Here is an 18,666-nt window from a genome sequence, read left to right on the forward strand (position 1 = left end):
TCACTGTCCTTCACTATCTTCAATGATAGCAAATCTTCAATCTTCAAGGGTGGATTTGTGAAAATAATCAAAAGACACCTGTAGCTACAGTGTGAAACAAGATTAGAGGCAAGTTCAGGTCTTTTCTCTGACTGATACAGATGTTATGGCCCTGCATAAGTTACTTAAGATCCCAGGGCTCCAGGCTACTCTGTAAGACCAGAACTTGCACTGTTGCCTTTTCATACTGGTCAAATTGCGTTGTCACTAGATATTCTCTCCATTGACCAAATCCAAGGTTCAGACATCTGCAGCTTAGGCTGGTAATAGACTGCCTCATACCATAAATCATACAAATGACTTATAATTATGAAATAAAGGGACCAGTTTGTGACCAGTACAACTTGTGACCTAGGTCAGATGGTAATTCCAAATGACAACTTCCAAAGAAGATTTTAATTAGAATAATTTCTTTGAAGTTGGCAACACTCATTTAGATGTATTAGTGTTAGTGTATTTCATAAAAGGAATATAGAAAAACAATCAAATATGGTTATTTTATAGTTGTAATAAAAAGCAATATATGTAACATTTAATAGTTTTCCAAAGCATGCATTTCCAGGTGTAGTTCTGCTGTTCAAATGACTTTATTAGTGAGCCATTCCATCCTAAGTGCCATAATATCTGTTTTTGTTTGTTTTTTACATGGCAGTTGGGGTTAAGTGATTTGCCCAGAGTTACACAATAAGTGTCTGAGATCAAATTTGAACTCGGGTCCTCCTGACTCCAGGGCCTGTGCTGTGGATGGATCACAGCGCCATCTAGCTGCCTCTATAATATCTGTATAGATAAAGGAGATGCTTACATTTTCATTTTCACAGGCTTTCAGATTGTTAAAGTCACAAGTAGAAAATCTTTTTTTCTTTTCATTTTCTAAATGTTATGAAACTGAAATGTGCATAATTTTGGTTGTTTGAAGTTTCTCAAATAATTCAAGAAGCATAGATCCCCTGCTTTTGAGACCATTTGAAGCCAGCCCTTCTTTCTTTTCAGTTTCTTGGCAGACTTGATGGACAACTCAGAGTTGATCAGAAATGTGACTTTATGTGGACATCTCCACCATGGCAAAGTAAGAAAGGCTTGTAACTGCTATGGAATTGGATTCCTCTTCATTTTCATTAATTATTCGTCCCTGAAAATTGGATGGATTGAGTGGGGGTGAGGGTGGTAAATAAATTTCCTGATTCCAGGGATCTGTCATACTGTGAATGGCCAGCTTTCTTGTCTCACAGTTTATAAGTTATTTTCCTTCCTGAGCCTTGTGTCTACAGCTTGAGAAAAGAAGAGAGATTGAGCCTTTAACTGCTTTGTTGCTTTACTCCAAATTTTACGAGTTTTCATTTCCTAGGGGATACCTGTCTGAGAGATAATTCATCTTATTTCATTTGAAAATTAACCTCTGGCCTCAGTGTTAATACTGTTTTCTCCCTCAGTACTGCCTTTTCTCCTCCTATCACTTCTCTTCCCCTTTCCCTAATTATGTTGGGTTTTTTTTTTAAGGGAGTAATTGGATGTTATACCTTTCCCAATGTAGTTGACAGATTTCATTTTCTCTTTCCCTGAAGACTTGTTTTGTAGACTGTTTAATAGAGCAGACTCATCCGGAAATCAGGAAGCGCTATGACCAAGATGTAAGTAGAACTACCACTGTGGATAACATAGATTGAATTCTGATGTTTTTTCTGTCATCTCCTTCCCCCACCTACCTTTCACTTTATAAATCGATGGAAACTACCAGATGCTGCTTTATAGTTGTTGATTCTGCTGATGATCTCTGAGAGGGTGGTATGAATTCTAATTTGAGTATAGAGAATCTTCATCTGCCAACTTGGCAGTCTGTTCTCACCCTGGAGTGTTATATGTTCTTCCTAATATAACTAGAGTTATACACTTTATCTTTTCTTATTACTAACTGGTGTACAGATAATTGGGGCTTGTTTTCACTAGAAATCTAAATATCTCTGAATGAGGACAACAGTAACTAGAACTCTCACTGCAGTAAATGCTGGCAGGAAAGTATTTTTGAAAATATTTAATATCAAGATCCTTAGTACCTGTCCTGGAGACCAGGGGAGGCATTGGATAGCAAAGAGGAAGAGAAAATGAGTGACAAGGAACCTATTGGCTAATAAATTCAGGAAATACCAGTTGACTATTCTGACATGCAGAGTTCCTGCAGAAGGCTTCTCTGTTCCCTTCATTCCTAAGGGCCCTTCGTGACTTGGAGTGATTTTATCCATCTGGCTGCACCAGGTTTTACACCTTATTCTGTAGGATACTCCTCTTCACTTGCATGTATTTTATTTACATATCTAGTGACTCTCCAATTGGACAGATATTGTCCTAAATGCCTGGTTTTTAACTGTGGGACCTCCACTAGTTTCAATTCCTTTTTTTTTTTTTTTTTTTTTTCCTTATAGTACTATGCAGGTTAGGATATCATTTGTTCAGGACAAGGAATCTGAATTTTAATAACATTGAGAGCCCTTTATTTTTTTCAGCTCTGCTACACAGACATCCTCTTCACTGAGCAAGAGGTAAGTGTGTTTAGAACCATCTCCTATTCTCTTGTAACACTTTGCCAGATTCAGCAGTTGTCAGATCAATAAGGGATGAGGATGAATGATGAAACCATGGAGTGACTTAGAACACCTCTTCATTTCCCCTGGGAATCTTAAATTCCTTGTGGTACCATAATTCAGAGTTTAGGGTGGAATGGGGAGTCAGATTTTAAGGCACTGTCTCTGATTGAATTTGATATGGCCTCTAAAGCCAGTAACACAAGACTATCTGCATCTGTGCCTGTAGTTGCAGAAATTCAGCACAGCTTTAAAATTAATAGTATATTAAAAGCATGTAAGATAAAGATGTTATGCACCAAAGAGGATATAATCATGTGTGTAACATTCAGAAATATATTCATAGTAACATCTTATATTTTTGTTGCAAGATATTATAGTAATAGAATTCTTGTTTATATTTTCTCATTTGCTGCTTATAATAGCCTGTTAAAGTAAATAGTATACGTGGAGACTCTCATTTTCCAGATAATAAGACAGACCCACAGAGGTTTAAGTAATCTTCCCAAAGTCTAAGCCTGAGGATCTGAGCTCAGGCTTTGTAGCTCTAAATCTAGCCTCACTCCCCTTATACAAGTGTGATGTCACTTGTGCTCTTGTGGTTAGCTCTTCTGTGGCGTGAGTCAGTGGGACAGGAATTTGTCTCTGTCTGTCATCCATGTATTTAGTTCTTCTTTCCTTTCTCCCTTCATACAATGTGTTTGTGTAGACATACACATATATTTGAGCCCTAAGCATTTGCTTTTTTTTTTTTTTGCAAGGCAGCATGTGAGGATTGAGTCATGAGCTTGAAACCTGGAAGACCCCAGCCCAGATTCTCCTCACACCAGTACTAGCAGTGGTGTGACCCTGGGCACTTGCCCAGCTGGAGCCACTTTGTACAATGAGGCTGCACTCAGTGACCTCTGCCATCCATGACAATCCCGAGTCCATGGTCCCAGAGGCAGAAAGGGTTGACCAAGGTCACACGGGAATTAGAAGAATTGGGTGTCAAATTCATTATCTTTTTGCTCTAAATTTAGAACCCTTTCTATTGTACTATACAAAGTATCATAGATTTAGAGCTAGAAAGGACCTTAGAGGTCATGAAGTCTCATTGTTGAGGAAACCGAGGCCCAGTGTAAGGAAAGGGAAGTAATTTGTTCTAGATCACAGAACCAAGGCCAGGCAGGATTTGAACTCAGGGCTTCTGCTCTAAAAATATGAGCACTCTGTCTCTCTATCCCTGACTCTCCAACAATTGCTTTTTCCTTTCTCTCCTTTTCTCAGTCTCTCTTTCTGTCTTATCATATATGTGCTCAAGGACACATATGTACATGTTTCTATAGAGAACGATAGACATGAATATACAATTGTCTGCAATTTCTGCTTTGATTTCCCTTTTCCTCCTTCCCAAACTCTGTAGTTAACTAGCTGAACTTTGTACTGTCTTCTCTGCACTCTGCTTCAAGGCCCATGTACTTCTTGCCCAGGCTCACCTCCTGAGTATATCATCTGCTTCATTCCTTCGTGGACCAATGATGCTGAGTAGTGATGGAAGAAGTCCTATAACTATACTTCCTGAGTCTACTACCAGTGTGTTTTCTAGTCCCACACGGATCCTCAAGGAAGTCCCTTTGCTCTTCTCCTTTAATCCAGTCTCTGATGATGAGATGGGCTTGTTCCCAAGGCCAACCCTCTCTGCTTGTTCTCCTGACCCCATCCTCTCAGAAGTTTGTTGTCACTCTCTAATCTTCAGTCTGTCTCTAGCTACTGGATTCCCTCTTGGCTGCCCACAAGCACACCCAGACTTCCTCCATCCTTAGAAAATTTTCACTTGATCCTCCCCTACCTCTTCCCCTCCCCTTCTCTGCCTAAGCTCTACTCTCTGTCTGAACTTACTGCCTCCAGTCCCTCTCCTCCCCCTTACTCTTCCACCACTTCCAGTCTGACTTTAACCTGTATCACTTAACTAAAACTGCTCTCCCTAAAGTTCTCCAGTGACCTCTTAATTGCCAAATGCAGGAACTTTCTCTTACTTCTCATCTCTGTTGCTTTTGATGCTAAGCTGTTGACCACTTTTATTACTGGATACTCTTTACCTTTCTTTGATTTATATGATGTTCCTCTTGGTTTTCTGACCTTTCTGGATGCTCCTGTTCTCCTTCACTACCCCTCTCATCCTTGTCCTGCCCCTAATGGAATACCTGGCCTGGGCCCTTTTCCCTCCTCATACCTTCTCATGATGATCTTAATTAAGTCTCATGGGTTAGTTATCTCTATACTGATGATCTTTATATTGAGGCCTATTGTGACTTTTTGAACTCGAGTTTGACCCCTCCAACTGTTCAGTAAATATTCTGCCTTGTGTCGTGTCCCACTGAGATCTCATACTCAGTAAATCCTGAACAGCTCATCATCTTATCCCTCAAGCCCAACTTCCCAACTCGCACTGAGGGCACTGCCATCCTCCTCACCATGCCCATTCAACCTCATCCTTGCCCTCACCACATCCTTCCATTCTGTCACTACTGCATCTCTCATATCTCTGCCTTTTCAACACTCATAGTTCAGGCTGTCAGTACCTCTCCCCTGGATTATTCAAATAGCCTAGTGCACCATTGTGCTTTGCTACTTCTCACTCTGAATCTAAATATATATGTATATAGATACAAATGTGAGTATATGTCTATGAAAAAATATGGACTATATCTAATTCTGATAGTTTCCTATTATTTGTTCTCTTTTATGTTTCCTGTTATTTTGAAATGAAATTAATTAGATTTTAAACTCTAAATTAAAAACTACCTCAACTAAAATTATTTTTTTTTCTTAAGACACTGTGCGTTTGTTTTTTAACTTTGGACTGGTCACTTACACTAGATTAAAACATTTGTTGCCTCATTAGAGAGATTTAGGAGAGACTAGACCTAGATTTATGTAATAAGATGACCTTCATGCTGCCTTCCATCTCTTTATTCTTCCAGATTTATGGTAGAGAATCTTCCCCTTTCATTGAAAAGAAAGGGAAAAATAATTTATGAAGATCATAGCAGGAAAAAAAAAAGATTATAGCAGAATAAGCTTGGATAAAAATCACATAGTGTGTGTGTGTGTGTGTGTGTATAAGGGAGCTTTTAGAGAGAGAATAGGGTTATCAGTTCATCCTTAGTTGACAAGATCTCCAGAATAGAATGACCCCAACCCCAATGCCCTCTCACATTTTGATCTTGCCTTCTAAATTTATCCTTTCAGAGGGGCGTTGGCATCAAAAGTACTCCAGTGACAGTGGTCCTGCCAGATACCAAGGGAAAGTCTTACCTCTTCAACATCATGGACACACCAGGTGAGTGAGCATGCCCATGTATATTAGTGTGGCTAATATGGTTTTCCTTAACCTTTTGACATTTGAGCCACAATTCTTGCGTTCCTTCAGTTTTCAGAGTAGACCAGTGCATGCTTGGGTGTCAGCTAAACAGTAAACATTTATTAAATACCTACTACCTAACACATAGTGTGTGTTAAGTTTTAGAGATACAAAAGGAGACAAAAGACAGTTCCTGCTCTCAAAGAGCTTACAGTCTAATGGGGAAAACAGCATTCAAGCAAATATATAGCTATGTACAGAATAAACAGGAAATAAATAACAGAGAGGGGACACTAGAATTTTAAAGTTGAATTTGTGAAGCCTTCTTATGCAAGGTGGGATTTTAGTTTGGACTTAGAGACCATTTCAGGCATAGGGGACAGCTATAGAGAACAGAAAGCCTGGATCCTGGAGATAGAGGGTATTGTTTATGGAACAGCCAGAAGTCTTTGTCACTGGGTCAGAGTACAGCACATGTCAGTGAGTTAAGTGTAAAAAGATGGGAAAGGTAAGAGGGTGCTGCTTTATAAAGGACTTTGAATGCCAAACAGTATTTTGTATTTGTTTCTGGAGGCCGTAGGGAAATTCTGGAGTTTCCTGAGTAGGGAGGTGACAAGTTCAGATCTGCATTTTAGGAAAATCACTTTGGTGGCTGATTGGAAGATGAGTTGCAGTGGGGAGAGACTTGAGGCAGACAGACACCACAGCAGGCTGTCATAGTAATTGGCTCATGAGGTGACAAGAGCCTGTACTAGAGTGGATACAGAGCCAGAGGAGAGAAGGGGGCATTTGAGATACATTGCAAAAATGAAATTAATAGACTTTGGCTATGGGGATGGGGAGCTGGTAAAAGAAAGTTAAGAGAGTGAGGGGTGGAAGGATGATATTACCCTCCAAAGTAATAAGGAACATAGGAGGACAGGAAAGTTTAGGGGGAAAAATGATGGGTTCCATTTTGGACAGATTGTATTAAAGTTGTTTACTGGACATTCAGTTTAAGATGTCTGAAAGGCAGTAAAATAGAACAAACTGTTCTATGTGGCAAGGGAGTGAGATGATTTTATAGTGAAGGAGAAAAGCCTATTGAACTATGTGAGACTGGAGTTAGCCAAAAAATTGAGGCAAGATAAGTAGATTTGAGAATTATCAACTTAGAGGTGGTAATTAAATCCATAGGAGTTATTTAAATCACCAAGTGAAGTAGGTAGTATAGAGGGAGAAGAAAAGAAGACCTAGAGGTATCCCAGAGGGATACCCTCAGGTATAAGGTTTAAGAGGATGACTTGGAGGAGGATCCAGCAAAAGAGACAGAAAAAACAGAGAAGAAAACTACATTAAGTAGGAAAAATACCAAAGTAAAAGGAATACCAGCAGGCAATGGTATTCTGAAAATGGAGGAGAGTGATCAGCAGTATCAAAAGTTGTAGAGGGGTTCATAGGGAATGAAAACTGAAAACAGGTCATTGATTGGCAGCTAAGAGATCAGTAATAAGAGAACACTTTCAGTGGACATCCATCATACCTTAAATCCCTTCTACCTAGGAATGAATAAAAAATTTTGTATTTGTATTATGTAATATGTATTATGTAATAGCAAATATAATAAAGATGCAGTACATATTATATAATCAATATATACATTTGAAACATTGTTACTTTATATTTTATATTTATATGATTTTTACATTTCATACATTTATATTTATATTGCTATATATTTTATTGTTATATATTCACGTTTTATTTTTCATATTCAGTTATTTATATTAATATTTTTATATTATTTGTATATTTCTATTCTTGTACTATTTTTATTTACATATTATGTATACTAGTAAACAAAGCATCTCTTAAAGGGCTCCTTTAGTACAAACTGACCAATTATAGGCATCCAGTGTACTCCTTGTTTTCTGTTCCAGTGTCATATGTTGGAAGAGAACCATGACTTTCCCAGTAGATTTTTTCTTTTGATATAGGGTATCCCTAGAGCAGATTTGTTGGGGTATTTTGGAGGACCCAAATTTCCCTAATATCTCCACTTGTTGAGTTCTGCCTCTTCTCCCTGCTCAGAACACCATGTTCTCATACTGCTCAGGATCCCCTCCAGCCTTTCTTCTGTGTTCTAAACTGTCCCTTGACACCTCCTGGGCCAAGAAAATGTGCTTGTTAAATAGGTGTCAGAACTGAAAAAGGCCCTTAGAGATAATCCAGTCCAATTCCCAAACTATAGATGAGGCAAACAAGATCCAGTAGGTAAGTTGTAACTTTTCCAGGATCAAACAATAAGTTAGTGGGAGAACAAGGCACAGAGTTCCAGATTTGGATGCTTTCAGTACATCATACTACCCTCTATCCCCTTTTCATGGGATTTTGTTCTCTGCTTTCTAGAGCAACTAGTTGAATAAATTTATTTGTACTAATGTTAGTGGGTACAGTTGTGTACCCCTTCTTATCTTATAAGGACTTCTGTAGAAGATGACTGATTCAATGTATCTTATAAATGGGGATTTCAAGAATTGTGGGAAACTTTGGGTTGAGGGAAGAAAGGAGGAATTATAAGTCTTGAGATCTCCTATAATTACAGTAAATGTCCTGAAGGAAGAGGACTGGGTACTTTCATTTAAGCCATTGCAAACAGATAAAACTACCAGCACTTAATTCTGTACCCACATATTGCTTTTTCGGTATTTTTTTTTTTTTTTAGGACATGTGAATTTTTCTGATGAAGTAACAGCTGGCTTGCGCATCTCTGATGGGGTAGTGCTTTTCATCGATGCAGCCGAGGGGGTAAGCATTTGCTTTTGTTACATTTCAGATAATATTTTCTTACCCTTCTTTTCTCATATTTTCTCTCTTCCCAGAGCAAATAGATTCCCAGAGCAAAAGAATAAGAAAGATTCAGAAGTTTTATTGATTTTAAGATAGTCGTGTGATTAAATTCTAGGTTTGCCTTGATTTAAGGACGGTGGATTGCATTCAGCTTCACTTCTTAAAAGGGGTGGGACTAAGTATTCAATGCAATTCAACATGATTTAAGAAATGAGATAACATTGTAATCTGGAGGGGGAGGCAGGTATAAATTGATTTTAAATGTTTCATCCTAAATTAATGATTTTATTGAATTAGTGGTAAAAATTAGAACGCTCTGCTGAGAAAGAATATGATGTTTGGATGGATAAGTTCAAGGTTTCCTCAGGCACTTGCCAAGTAGTTAGAAAATCACAGCTATTTCTAGACTTCCTCACTCATGTGCCATTGGTGAGATGGCCAGGAGGGGGAGCTGCTAGTTCTTTGCCAGATAATGGTGCTTCCTCAAGTAGTAGTAATAATAACAAAAACTAGCATTTCTCTAATGCTTTTTGGTTTGCATATTTATTTATTTATTTACAAATAATGTTTCCTTTTGGCTAAGCTTTTTCCTGCTTTTTTACCATGTTAAAAGATAGGGCCCTTTGTAGCCATACTATATTTTCATGGCTTCTCCATTCCCTTAATCTTGTGTTCCTTAGGTGATGCTGAACACTGAGCGACTGATCAAGCATGCAGTGCAGGAGAGGCTGGCTGTTACTGTGTGCATCAATAAGATTGACCGGCTGATTTTAGAGCTCAAACTTCCCCCAACAGATGCCTATTACAAACTGCGACACATTGTGGATGAGGTCAATGGATTAATCAGGTATGGGGGAGGCCATCTAGAGGGTGCTTCCATTCTTTAGTGCTTTTGAGGTTTTTTAAGAGATAGTAACCCTGCTGTGTGACCCTGGGCAAGTCACTTAACCCAGTTGCCTCAGTGGGGAAAAAAAGAGAGATAGTCACCCTTAACGCCTGAAGTTGTGGTTTGGGAGGACTGGATGGAGGTGAGCTGGTGTGATCACAAGGAAGAAGATTTCCCGGGGTCAGAGATCTAGAGCTGGAAGGGAGCTCATGTGAAGAAGAGATCCAGAATGATGAAGGAACTACCCAGAGCTACACAGTAGTAGGAATCATCAGGACAATTTGGCCTGGGTAAAAGAATGCTAGAGATGGATGGAATATACTTGAGTCAGTGTTTGACATGGACAAAGATGCGCTGCTGGCCGTAAGTGACAGGGTGCAGTCTTTGAGATTTTTTGGTAGTGAGATCAAAGTTAGGGATATAAGCTCCTAGCCATGAAAGGATTGAAGCATAAATTCAATCTTGTTGTCACTGCTACTCAACCAAATGAGCTAAACAAAAGTCTGAGGACTTTTGGGTAAACCAAATATTAAATAAGGGGCAGCTAGTAACTGTTTCTTGTTTTAACTGTAAATGGGCCTAACTTCAAACCAGACAGATTCAGAAAGAATTTCCCCACAAAGTACACTGAAGTCAGGAAAGACTGGGTTTGGGGTATGCACTTAATTGATGTGTCATCTTGAGCAAGTCATTTAACTTTTCTGAGCTGTTTTTTAATCTGTAAGATGAGAATAATAATAGCACCTAACTTACAGCATTGTTGTAAGATTCAAATCAAATCATGTATATGAAGAATTTTCCAAACCTAAAAGGACTATAGAAATGTCAGCTACTGTTGCTGCTACTTCTAACATTCTTATCACTCCTACCATCCACTCTGCTCAGTGGGGTAGGTACAGTTCTGTGTGATAGCAGAGAAATGGACTGAAAGGCCCTTTGAGATCTCTGCCAGCCCTGGGATTCTGTAAAATAGTCATCCAAATGTATTTATAAAAATGCTTTTTCCATTAAAGGGTTGTTCCATCGTAGGGAATTGCGAAACTGTTTCTGAGTAGCACTTTTACAAGTCTTTTATTTTCTTAGCATCTGAAATGATTTTTTGCAACTCTTGTTGTTTCTGTTGCCTTATATCATAGTTTTATCTATTCCTCTTTACTTGTTCTGCCTTATTGCTGTTGAGGTAACCTAAAATCTTTTCTAATCCAACAAACATTTATTAAATTAAGCATTTAGTCTGTCAAGCATTGGGATTACAAAAACAAAACATAGTGGTCCCTGCCCTAAGGAGTCAACATTCTTCTTGGGGGGGAGGAGAAGGAGGAGGGTGATTGGGGGACTGCAGCTTGTGCAATTCAGAGTGCTAAGGGGGAATGCACAGGATTAGAGTATGAGGAAGTTGGCTACCACAGAGTGCATGGAGGGTAGCAACATTTCCATGACTGAGCCATTTTTTTCTCTTTTAACCTCCTCTTTCTCATCTTTAAGAAGAGGATAAATCTGCCTCATAGGAGTATATGTGGATCAAAATGAGTTCAATCAATCAACAAACATTTGTTAAACTCTTAGTATATATCAGGCCCCTTGCTGATTTCTAGGGATACCAAAGAAAAGTCCTCGCCCCCAAGAAATTTGTATTTAAATGTTAGAAATAATCTGTACATAGGTAGAAATTTATAAGATGTACAGAATAGATGGAAGATAACTTTAGACAGGAATGCTAATCTAGGGGCTGAAGGACCTTAGAAAGGCTACATACAGAAGATGGCTCTTGAGCTGAGTCCCAGAGGAAGTCAAGGCTTCTGAGAAAGTCCTGACCACAGAAGCCCCCCATGCCCCTCCCTGACCTTCTCTTTCATTGTTTGGGGGAAATCCAGATGTACATTCTAATAATGAAAATCTCACCCATAAATAAAAGAATACTAGAGAACTGCAATACAGGCAGATATCTTGTATTAGAGAATTCAAAGCCATCATCAACTTTAAAAGAAATACTTAAATGCTAATTGAGAGGTGGTAGGAAACAGAAGTGGACAAACACCTGTAACTTTTTGTTATTTGTTATTATATATTCTCAAATCACAATTAAAGTATACTTTAAGGGTATATTGCCATGAATATAACTGCCATATTGCCAGTTAATTCCACACACACAAGGAACTCAAGAGGGAGGATAATTCAGAAGAAGCCATTAGATTTGGCGATTTAAAAGTCCTTAAGAGCAAAGTTCCAGTCGAGTGGTGAGGTTAGAAATCAGATTGCAGAGGGCTCAGAAGAGAGGGAGGAGAAATGCCATCAGTTGACTTTTTTCAGGGAAGTTAGCTAAGAAGAGGAGAGAAATGGGGTGAGAGCTGGTGAGGGGCTTTTAAGGATGGGGAGACATGTGAGCACGATTACAAACAACAGGAAAGGAATTTAGTACTTTACAGAGAGAGAAAAAATTAGAGTAAGGCTGATAGAGCAGTGTGCTGAAGATAGGGTGGAAGGGATATGGAGAAGTGTTGAACTTGAAGAATTACCTCTTCATCAGAGACATCAGTGAAGGAGGACATAGTTGAGGATAATGTCAGCAAGGATGTGTGATGAGAAAAGAGAGAAAAGAAAAAGCTGTCTGCCACTTGCCTTGATGTTTTGTGAAGTATAAGGGAAGATTCTTGGCTAAAAGGTGAGGGAAGGACTGCTTGTGGGAGATGTGAGGAGAGAAGAGAAGGTTTAGAACAACTGCTGTGATTAGTGGATATTGCTTAGTAGGGACAGTTGGCATAATGGTTATGAAATGTTAAACTTGTAAATGTCATCCTGACTGGGAAAATAAGGTAGCATCAGATTAGAGGGTCTTGAATGTCAGGCTAATAACGAGTTTAAAGTTTACCTACTATAGAAGAGGGGACTTTTGGTGGGTGTAAATACTAGAGCAATTTGTCTGGCAGTGTTGTGAAGGGTAGGTTGGGGTACAGAGAGAGGGTAAGTGTAAAACTGTGAGAACAAAACTTTGGGTATAGAATAGTAATGAGAATCTATATGGGTATAGTGGCAAGGAGATTTAATGTCTGATTGAGTTGGCAAGGGACCAGGGAAAGTCCTTAGATAAAATTGTACTTTGCTCAATTAGGTCAGTAGGCAAAAAGAGGAAAATATGGTGCCAAATGGTTAAATAATTTGGTGAAAGGCTTTGATAAAATGGAGAGACACTGACTTTTGAAGACAAAACATAGATTCAAATCTCAATCCTGCTACTTATTTATATAATGTTGGACAAGTCTATAAATTCCCTTGAGCCTCAGTTTCCTCATCTTTAAGTGAGGTTATTGGATTAGCTCTGCCCTAACCAGCTCCAAGATTTTTTTCCAATTCTAAATATGTAATTCTACATCAAGACAGAATGAGGAGAACCTGACTCATGGTTCTAAGTTCATATCATGTTTCCATTTGTCAGTCTAAAAAAATTAGATACTCTCAATATTCAAGGTAAAGACAAATATTAGAAAAAAATGATACTGCATAGGAGAGAGAATTTTTCAGCAGATGATTAGCTACTGGGAAGAAGTGTTTGCGTTAGTGAATATTCCAAGTTTGTTAATATAATTGCCATTTCACTCAGTCCTGTGCAATTAACGTTTTCTAAGATTATGTATAACATTACTATATCCAAGAAGTCAGCTAGTTAATGAGAGTTAGGAAACAACTCTATCATTATGTAAATCTATTTAGGTGATTGAATTGTGTGATGATACTGTCCCCCACACAGCTACGTGCTATGTGTCAATACTATCCTATCATCCAAGTGTCCATACCAGCTTGTCATTCTGTTTGTGGCCATCTCTGTTTCAGCATGTATTCCACTGATGAGAACTTGATCCTCTCTCCACTTCTGGGCAATGTCTGCTTTTCCAGCTCCCAATACAGCATCTGCTTCACATTAGGCTCCTTTGCCAAGATCTATGCTGACACTTTTGGTAAGCTATCTTTTTTATTTCAACAGAGTTTCTCATTCTCATTCTGATCTGATCTTGCCAGAGTCCTCTTTGGGAGCTTTTTTCTGACTTTTACCCTCATTTTGAATACCTTTTTCCTTCCCCAGACCACTTCTTGGGATAAAGTGAATTATGAATATTAGAGAAGTATAAGTGACAAGGAAAAGGTGAATTATTCTTTAGAATGAAAACTCTCCTGGTATAGTGCATACCCTGAAGCTAGGAATGCCTTAAGCCAACAGAGTACTTTGGGGCATATCATTTACATGTGGAATATCTGTTATCATTGGTCTTTCAGTTCAATTTGCCACGTGTCCTGAGAGTGCTTGTTAAAAGGACTCTATTGGGTTTTCTTTGTGTATGTATAATCCTCTTTCTCTGTGTTTAGTTGAATTGTTACATTCTTTTTGGCTTCTCAGGAGCTCTTACTTCAGCTCCCTAAATTGGTCCTTGTTGCTTTCTTATCTAAGCCTCCCTAGTCCCCTAAGCTTCTCAATATTTATCTATTTATTTTTGTGAAGGAATGGGAAGACATACCCTAAGTATGAGCCCACTTTTCCTTAAACTCTGTATAAATGGTAGGGAGAGTATATAATAGTCTGTTGGTCAGAAAGTTGGTTTTATACCAACTGTTCTTAATATTATAATAATATTGCTCTTTATAATAGTTGAAAAGAGAAGAATGGAAACATCAGACCTCATTTCAGAAAGGCTTTTCAAGTATAGACTGATGTAGGATGCCAAGATCAGATTGGTTCTTCTCATAATAGGCAGTAAGAACCTCTTACAATGGTGGAACAAAGATAAAATGAAACCAAATCTTGGGAATCCTTTCTGCAATTGTATTGTAGCTGTATGATGTCTTTGAGACAGAGGAAAGACAACTTCCCATTCTCTATCTCAGTGTTAATGCAGGAAAAGTGTCCTTTTGGAAAGCCCAGAAAGGGGAATATACCAGCAGCATTTAGTTGTCACTGTCAGTGTACACATTTGTAGCAGGAGCCCTGGGAATGAAGAGAGAGAAGCCATAGATGACACAATCCCAACCCTTGGGAATGACTGGGACATGAGCAAGAGGGGTGAATAACAATTCAAAGAGAAAAAGCCAAGAGTCAAATTCATGTTATCAGTAGTCATAACTAGTAAGTAACCCAGGAGTTCAGAGGAAGGAGTAAGCCCCAAAGTCAGAGTTGGGTTTCACTTGGAAGAAAGGAAAGACTCTGACAAGTAGAGAACAGAGAAGGCATTCCAGGCGTGGGAAGCACACGAAGGTACATGGTACGTTCAGGTAGTGATGATTAGACCAGTGTAGTGGAAACAGAGTTCTGTAGATGAGTAGTGGGGTCACCAGGGTCAGGGGCCAAATGAAGGACCTAAGTATCAGGCTGAGGAGTTGGAACTTTATTCCATAGACTATCAGAAGCTAGGAAGATTTTTGAGAGGGGAATCTACAAGTGCAAAGTGAAGTTTGATGCAGATTAATGTGGCATTTGTGGATTGTCTATCTCACTCAACAAGCATTTGTTAAGCCTAACCACTATACTTGGAATTAAGGATACAAATACAAAAGAGAAAGCTTACAGTTTATTAGAGGACATGAAACAATCACAGATAAATAAATACAGGATATATGTAAAATAATACAAGTGAAACTGGCAGGAAATGGGTAGGATTAATACCCATGAGAATCAGACATACAAATGGGGAAAAGGGTGGTCACTGGATGGCGAGATAGTGACTGAATCCAATCTTAGAAGGGCTGAGTAATTCAGTATTTCTTGATCAAGATCAGTGCCTAAAACCCAACTAGAAAAAACTCAATCTTTTGTTTTTTGGCATCATTTTAAACATTGCAGACTCCTGATTAGATGGCTGTTTTTTTTTCCTGGGCTCTACAAGGTCCTATGTACATGCAGAGTTGGGATAGGGGCATAGCAGAAATGAGATGGATTATAGCTGTAAGGTTGTTAAAATTGGGAGCAGCCCAGAACTTCCCCATGGATCACAGAGAAATGAGGAAGAGAGATGGGGTGGATAAATCTGTGCAAGAAAATCAGACGTGTCAGCTTTTCCTTCATGCCCCACTAAATGCTGGGACTAGCAAGTGCAAGGGAGATTTAGAGTTGAGTATTGGTCTCAGCATAATCTCATTGACTTAGATATGCTTACTTTTATTAATTTAACAAATACCACCTAAAATGTACATTTCTGTATGCATAATAGAACAGAAGAGATTGTACATGAAACTGCTGACTTCTGTTATGCAGCTTACTTTAATTTTCAAGTATATAATAAACCCAGTCTATAGCTTTTCAAGTTGTCATGCTTGTTGCCTACTTCTCTATGTTCTCTGTATCTTTTACAAAGAAGCCTCAGTAGCCCTCTTTTCTTTTTTTTTCTTTTTTCTGGTGCCCTTTCCATATGTCATTACTCTCCTCTCACCCACAGTGCCCACAGTGGAGGAAAAAAGTCTTTTTAAACAAGTACAAATAGTCAAGAAAAACAAATTCTCATGTTGACTGGGCTCCAAAATGTGTCTTGGTCTATTACCTCTTCTTACTCATTGTCTTTGGATTGCTTGCTTTTTTGTGTCTTGATTTTCCACATCTTCCCTTGATCCAAATCTTTTAAATCTGAAAAAGAAGATTCTTGGTGCTCTTATTTAGGAGCCAGTGGTGATGATTTAACGGATTCAAACAATCACTCTAAGCAGAAAGTGTATTATCATTTTACCTTTGTTTTAATAGGTGACATCAATTACCAAGAGTTTGCGAAGAGGCTCTGGGGTGACATTTACTTCAATCCTAAAACGTAAGTAACATGAAGAATAATTTCCCTTTCCTCAGGGGGTGGTCTGCTTTCCCAATGAGGTTGCTTCCCAGGCATTGAAGACATGGAGGAAGAGAGCTCATGAAGGTTAAACCAAAAGCATTCAGGAACAGAAACTGCTCCTTTTCTCTTTCTTAAATGAGATTAACTTCATTGACTCTAACCAGGAAGGTGATGTGTCTTTTTAAGTCAGCAAGCATTTGTTAAGCATTTACTGTGTTCCAGGCACTGTGCTAAGCACAAGGTAGCAGAAAGAAAGGTAGTCCTCATTCTTAAAAAACTTGGATTTCAATAGGAAAGATACTACATATATGGCAACTGAAAATCAGAGGGGGATGGAGGCAGGAGTTATGGGTGCCCATCTTATGAGCATGGTAGAGAAAGCCTGGAGAGTCAGGAACAAGGACATGGCTGGGCTGGGCTGAGTATCCTCTGATAAATGGAGGTTCTGAGAGAAACTAGGCAGTCAGCAGGAGAACCCTTCCCTTATAAGAAGTCCAGAGATTGATCTTCCAGGATGAAGAGCTCCCGGGACAAACCAGAAGCTTTAGAACCCTTTGGATGATAGGCAGTTTGTCCTTCAGAGGATCTTCAGCTCTCTTTTCTTTCATCCTTTAGGCGGAAGTTTACCAAAAAGGCCCCAACCAGCAGCTCCCAGCGGAGCTTTGTGGAATTTGTCTTAGAGCCACTTTATAAGATCTTAGCTCAGGTGAGTGGAGGTGAATTTGTCACTATGTCCTCCCATAGCCTCACATCCCTGTCCTGCTCAGTCAGGTCTGCTCTGCTCTTCTGAGCCAAGGAAGCATAATCATGGCGAGTGGCTTCCTCTGTCTCTCAGTCTACCTGACCATGTGTTACTATTTACTAGGATAACAGTTGGTCTTTTGAGCATCTGTTGAACACCTTTGTATACTAGGTTCCAATGAGTTGGAAGGGAAGATGAAGTGGAATATAAAGGAACAGTCTTCTAGGGGAAGCCAATCCCCTGAGATTCCTTGAATTCATTTCAGCCAATAGTTATTGACTACCAGCTATTTGTGCTGAAAAGTGTGTGAAAAAAATTAGAAAAGCATACGACAATAGTTCTGTCTTCAAGCACCTTGTGATCTCATTGAAAAGAGAATTACTTATCGATAGATGCAAAAAAGCATAATTGAAACTTATTACAGAGGCTGAGAAGACTCAGAATGAAGTGGAATGGAATTAGACAAAGCTTCATGGAAGAAGGCTTCAGTAATATTTGCTGAACAGATTTTTTTTTTTTCTCTTCTGAGGTGTATCACATGAGAATGAATGAATTTGTTCACAGATTTTTAAAAGTAAATGTTTATTGATATTGTTGATTTTTGTATTATTTCTCTTTTATAACTAATGGGAAGTATATAACCTTCTTTCCAGAAAATCATTCCTAATTGTAAAAAAATTAAAAAGGAGGGGGAAGTTCAGTAAAGCTATTTGACTTCACAAAACTCTGATGTTATATATAGTGTTCTACACCCATAAAATTGTTATCCTCTCATACCTCTTTTTTGGGGCTAAGCTTAGTCCTTATAATTTTACATGTAGTTTGAAATCAGTTTCACTTGTTTTGTTATTCTTTCCATTAACATTGTTGTCACTGTGTAAATTATTTTCCTAGTTCTGCTTACTTCATCTTACAGCAGTTCATTCAAAATATTTCCATGCTTCTCTGATGTCATTGTTTTTCTCAGCATAGTAATGTGCTATATGCATGTACCATAGTCTCTTTAGTCATTCCCATGTCAATAGGCATTTAATTTTTTCCAGTTCTTTGTAGTATGAATAGTATTTAGTACACTTAAAATTTAAGTGCTTAAAAAAAAATACAAAGGGCTCTGAGTTTAGTTGAAAAAGAGATTAATTATAACTGAAGGCATCAAGAAAGGTATCTTAGAAAAAGTGACATTTGTGCGAGATGATGTCTTTGTCATCTCTGTAACCTGGCTCATTGAAACACTCAAAGCCTGTATACAGAATCCAGCAGCAACTTTATTTCCACAGCATCAGTAATGAGCATGGCTCCCCATGGCCTCCATTGTCTGAAGAAGAGTGCTCAGTAACCCTGAATAGGCTTGCCCACCATATTCAAACCAAACTGCCAGGGACAGGCAGAGGTTGGAGGCGCAGGGCAGAGGCACTTTGCAAGATTGTAGCTAAGGGAACACT

General features: G+C 38.7%; 1 protein-coding gene across 2 annotated transcripts in view; it reads left to right on the forward strand.

Annotated features, from left to right (window-relative positions):
• Positions 1-18,666, forward strand: part of EFTUD2 (elongation factor Tu GTP binding domain containing 2) — a 42,849-nt gene that overhangs the window by 14,144 nt on the left and 10,039 nt on the right. For both annotated transcript variants that reach the window (XM_031965993.1, XM_031965994.1), the window contains exons 5-13: positions 1,033-1,108; positions 1,605-1,670; positions 2,541-2,576; positions 5,853-5,943; positions 8,669-8,751; positions 9,474-9,640; positions 13,508-13,632; positions 16,398-16,461; positions 17,098-17,188. In XM_031965993.1, the coding sequence (XP_031821853.1) occupies positions 1,033-1,108; positions 1,605-1,670; positions 2,541-2,576; positions 5,853-5,943; positions 8,669-8,751; positions 9,474-9,640; positions 13,508-13,632; positions 16,398-16,461; positions 17,098-17,188 (799 nt within the window). The remainder of the gene's footprint in view (positions 1-1,032; positions 1,109-1,604; positions 1,671-2,540; positions 2,577-5,852; positions 5,944-8,668; positions 8,752-9,473; positions 9,641-13,507; positions 13,633-16,397; positions 16,462-17,097; positions 17,189-18,666) is intronic.

The sequence above is a fragment of the Sarcophilus harrisii genome, chromosome 4 (genome assembly GCF_902635505.1).
Source record: "Sarcophilus harrisii chromosome 4, mSarHar1.11, whole genome shotgun sequence".
NCBI lineage: Eukaryota > Metazoa > Chordata > Mammalia > Dasyuromorphia > Dasyuridae > Sarcophilus > Sarcophilus harrisii.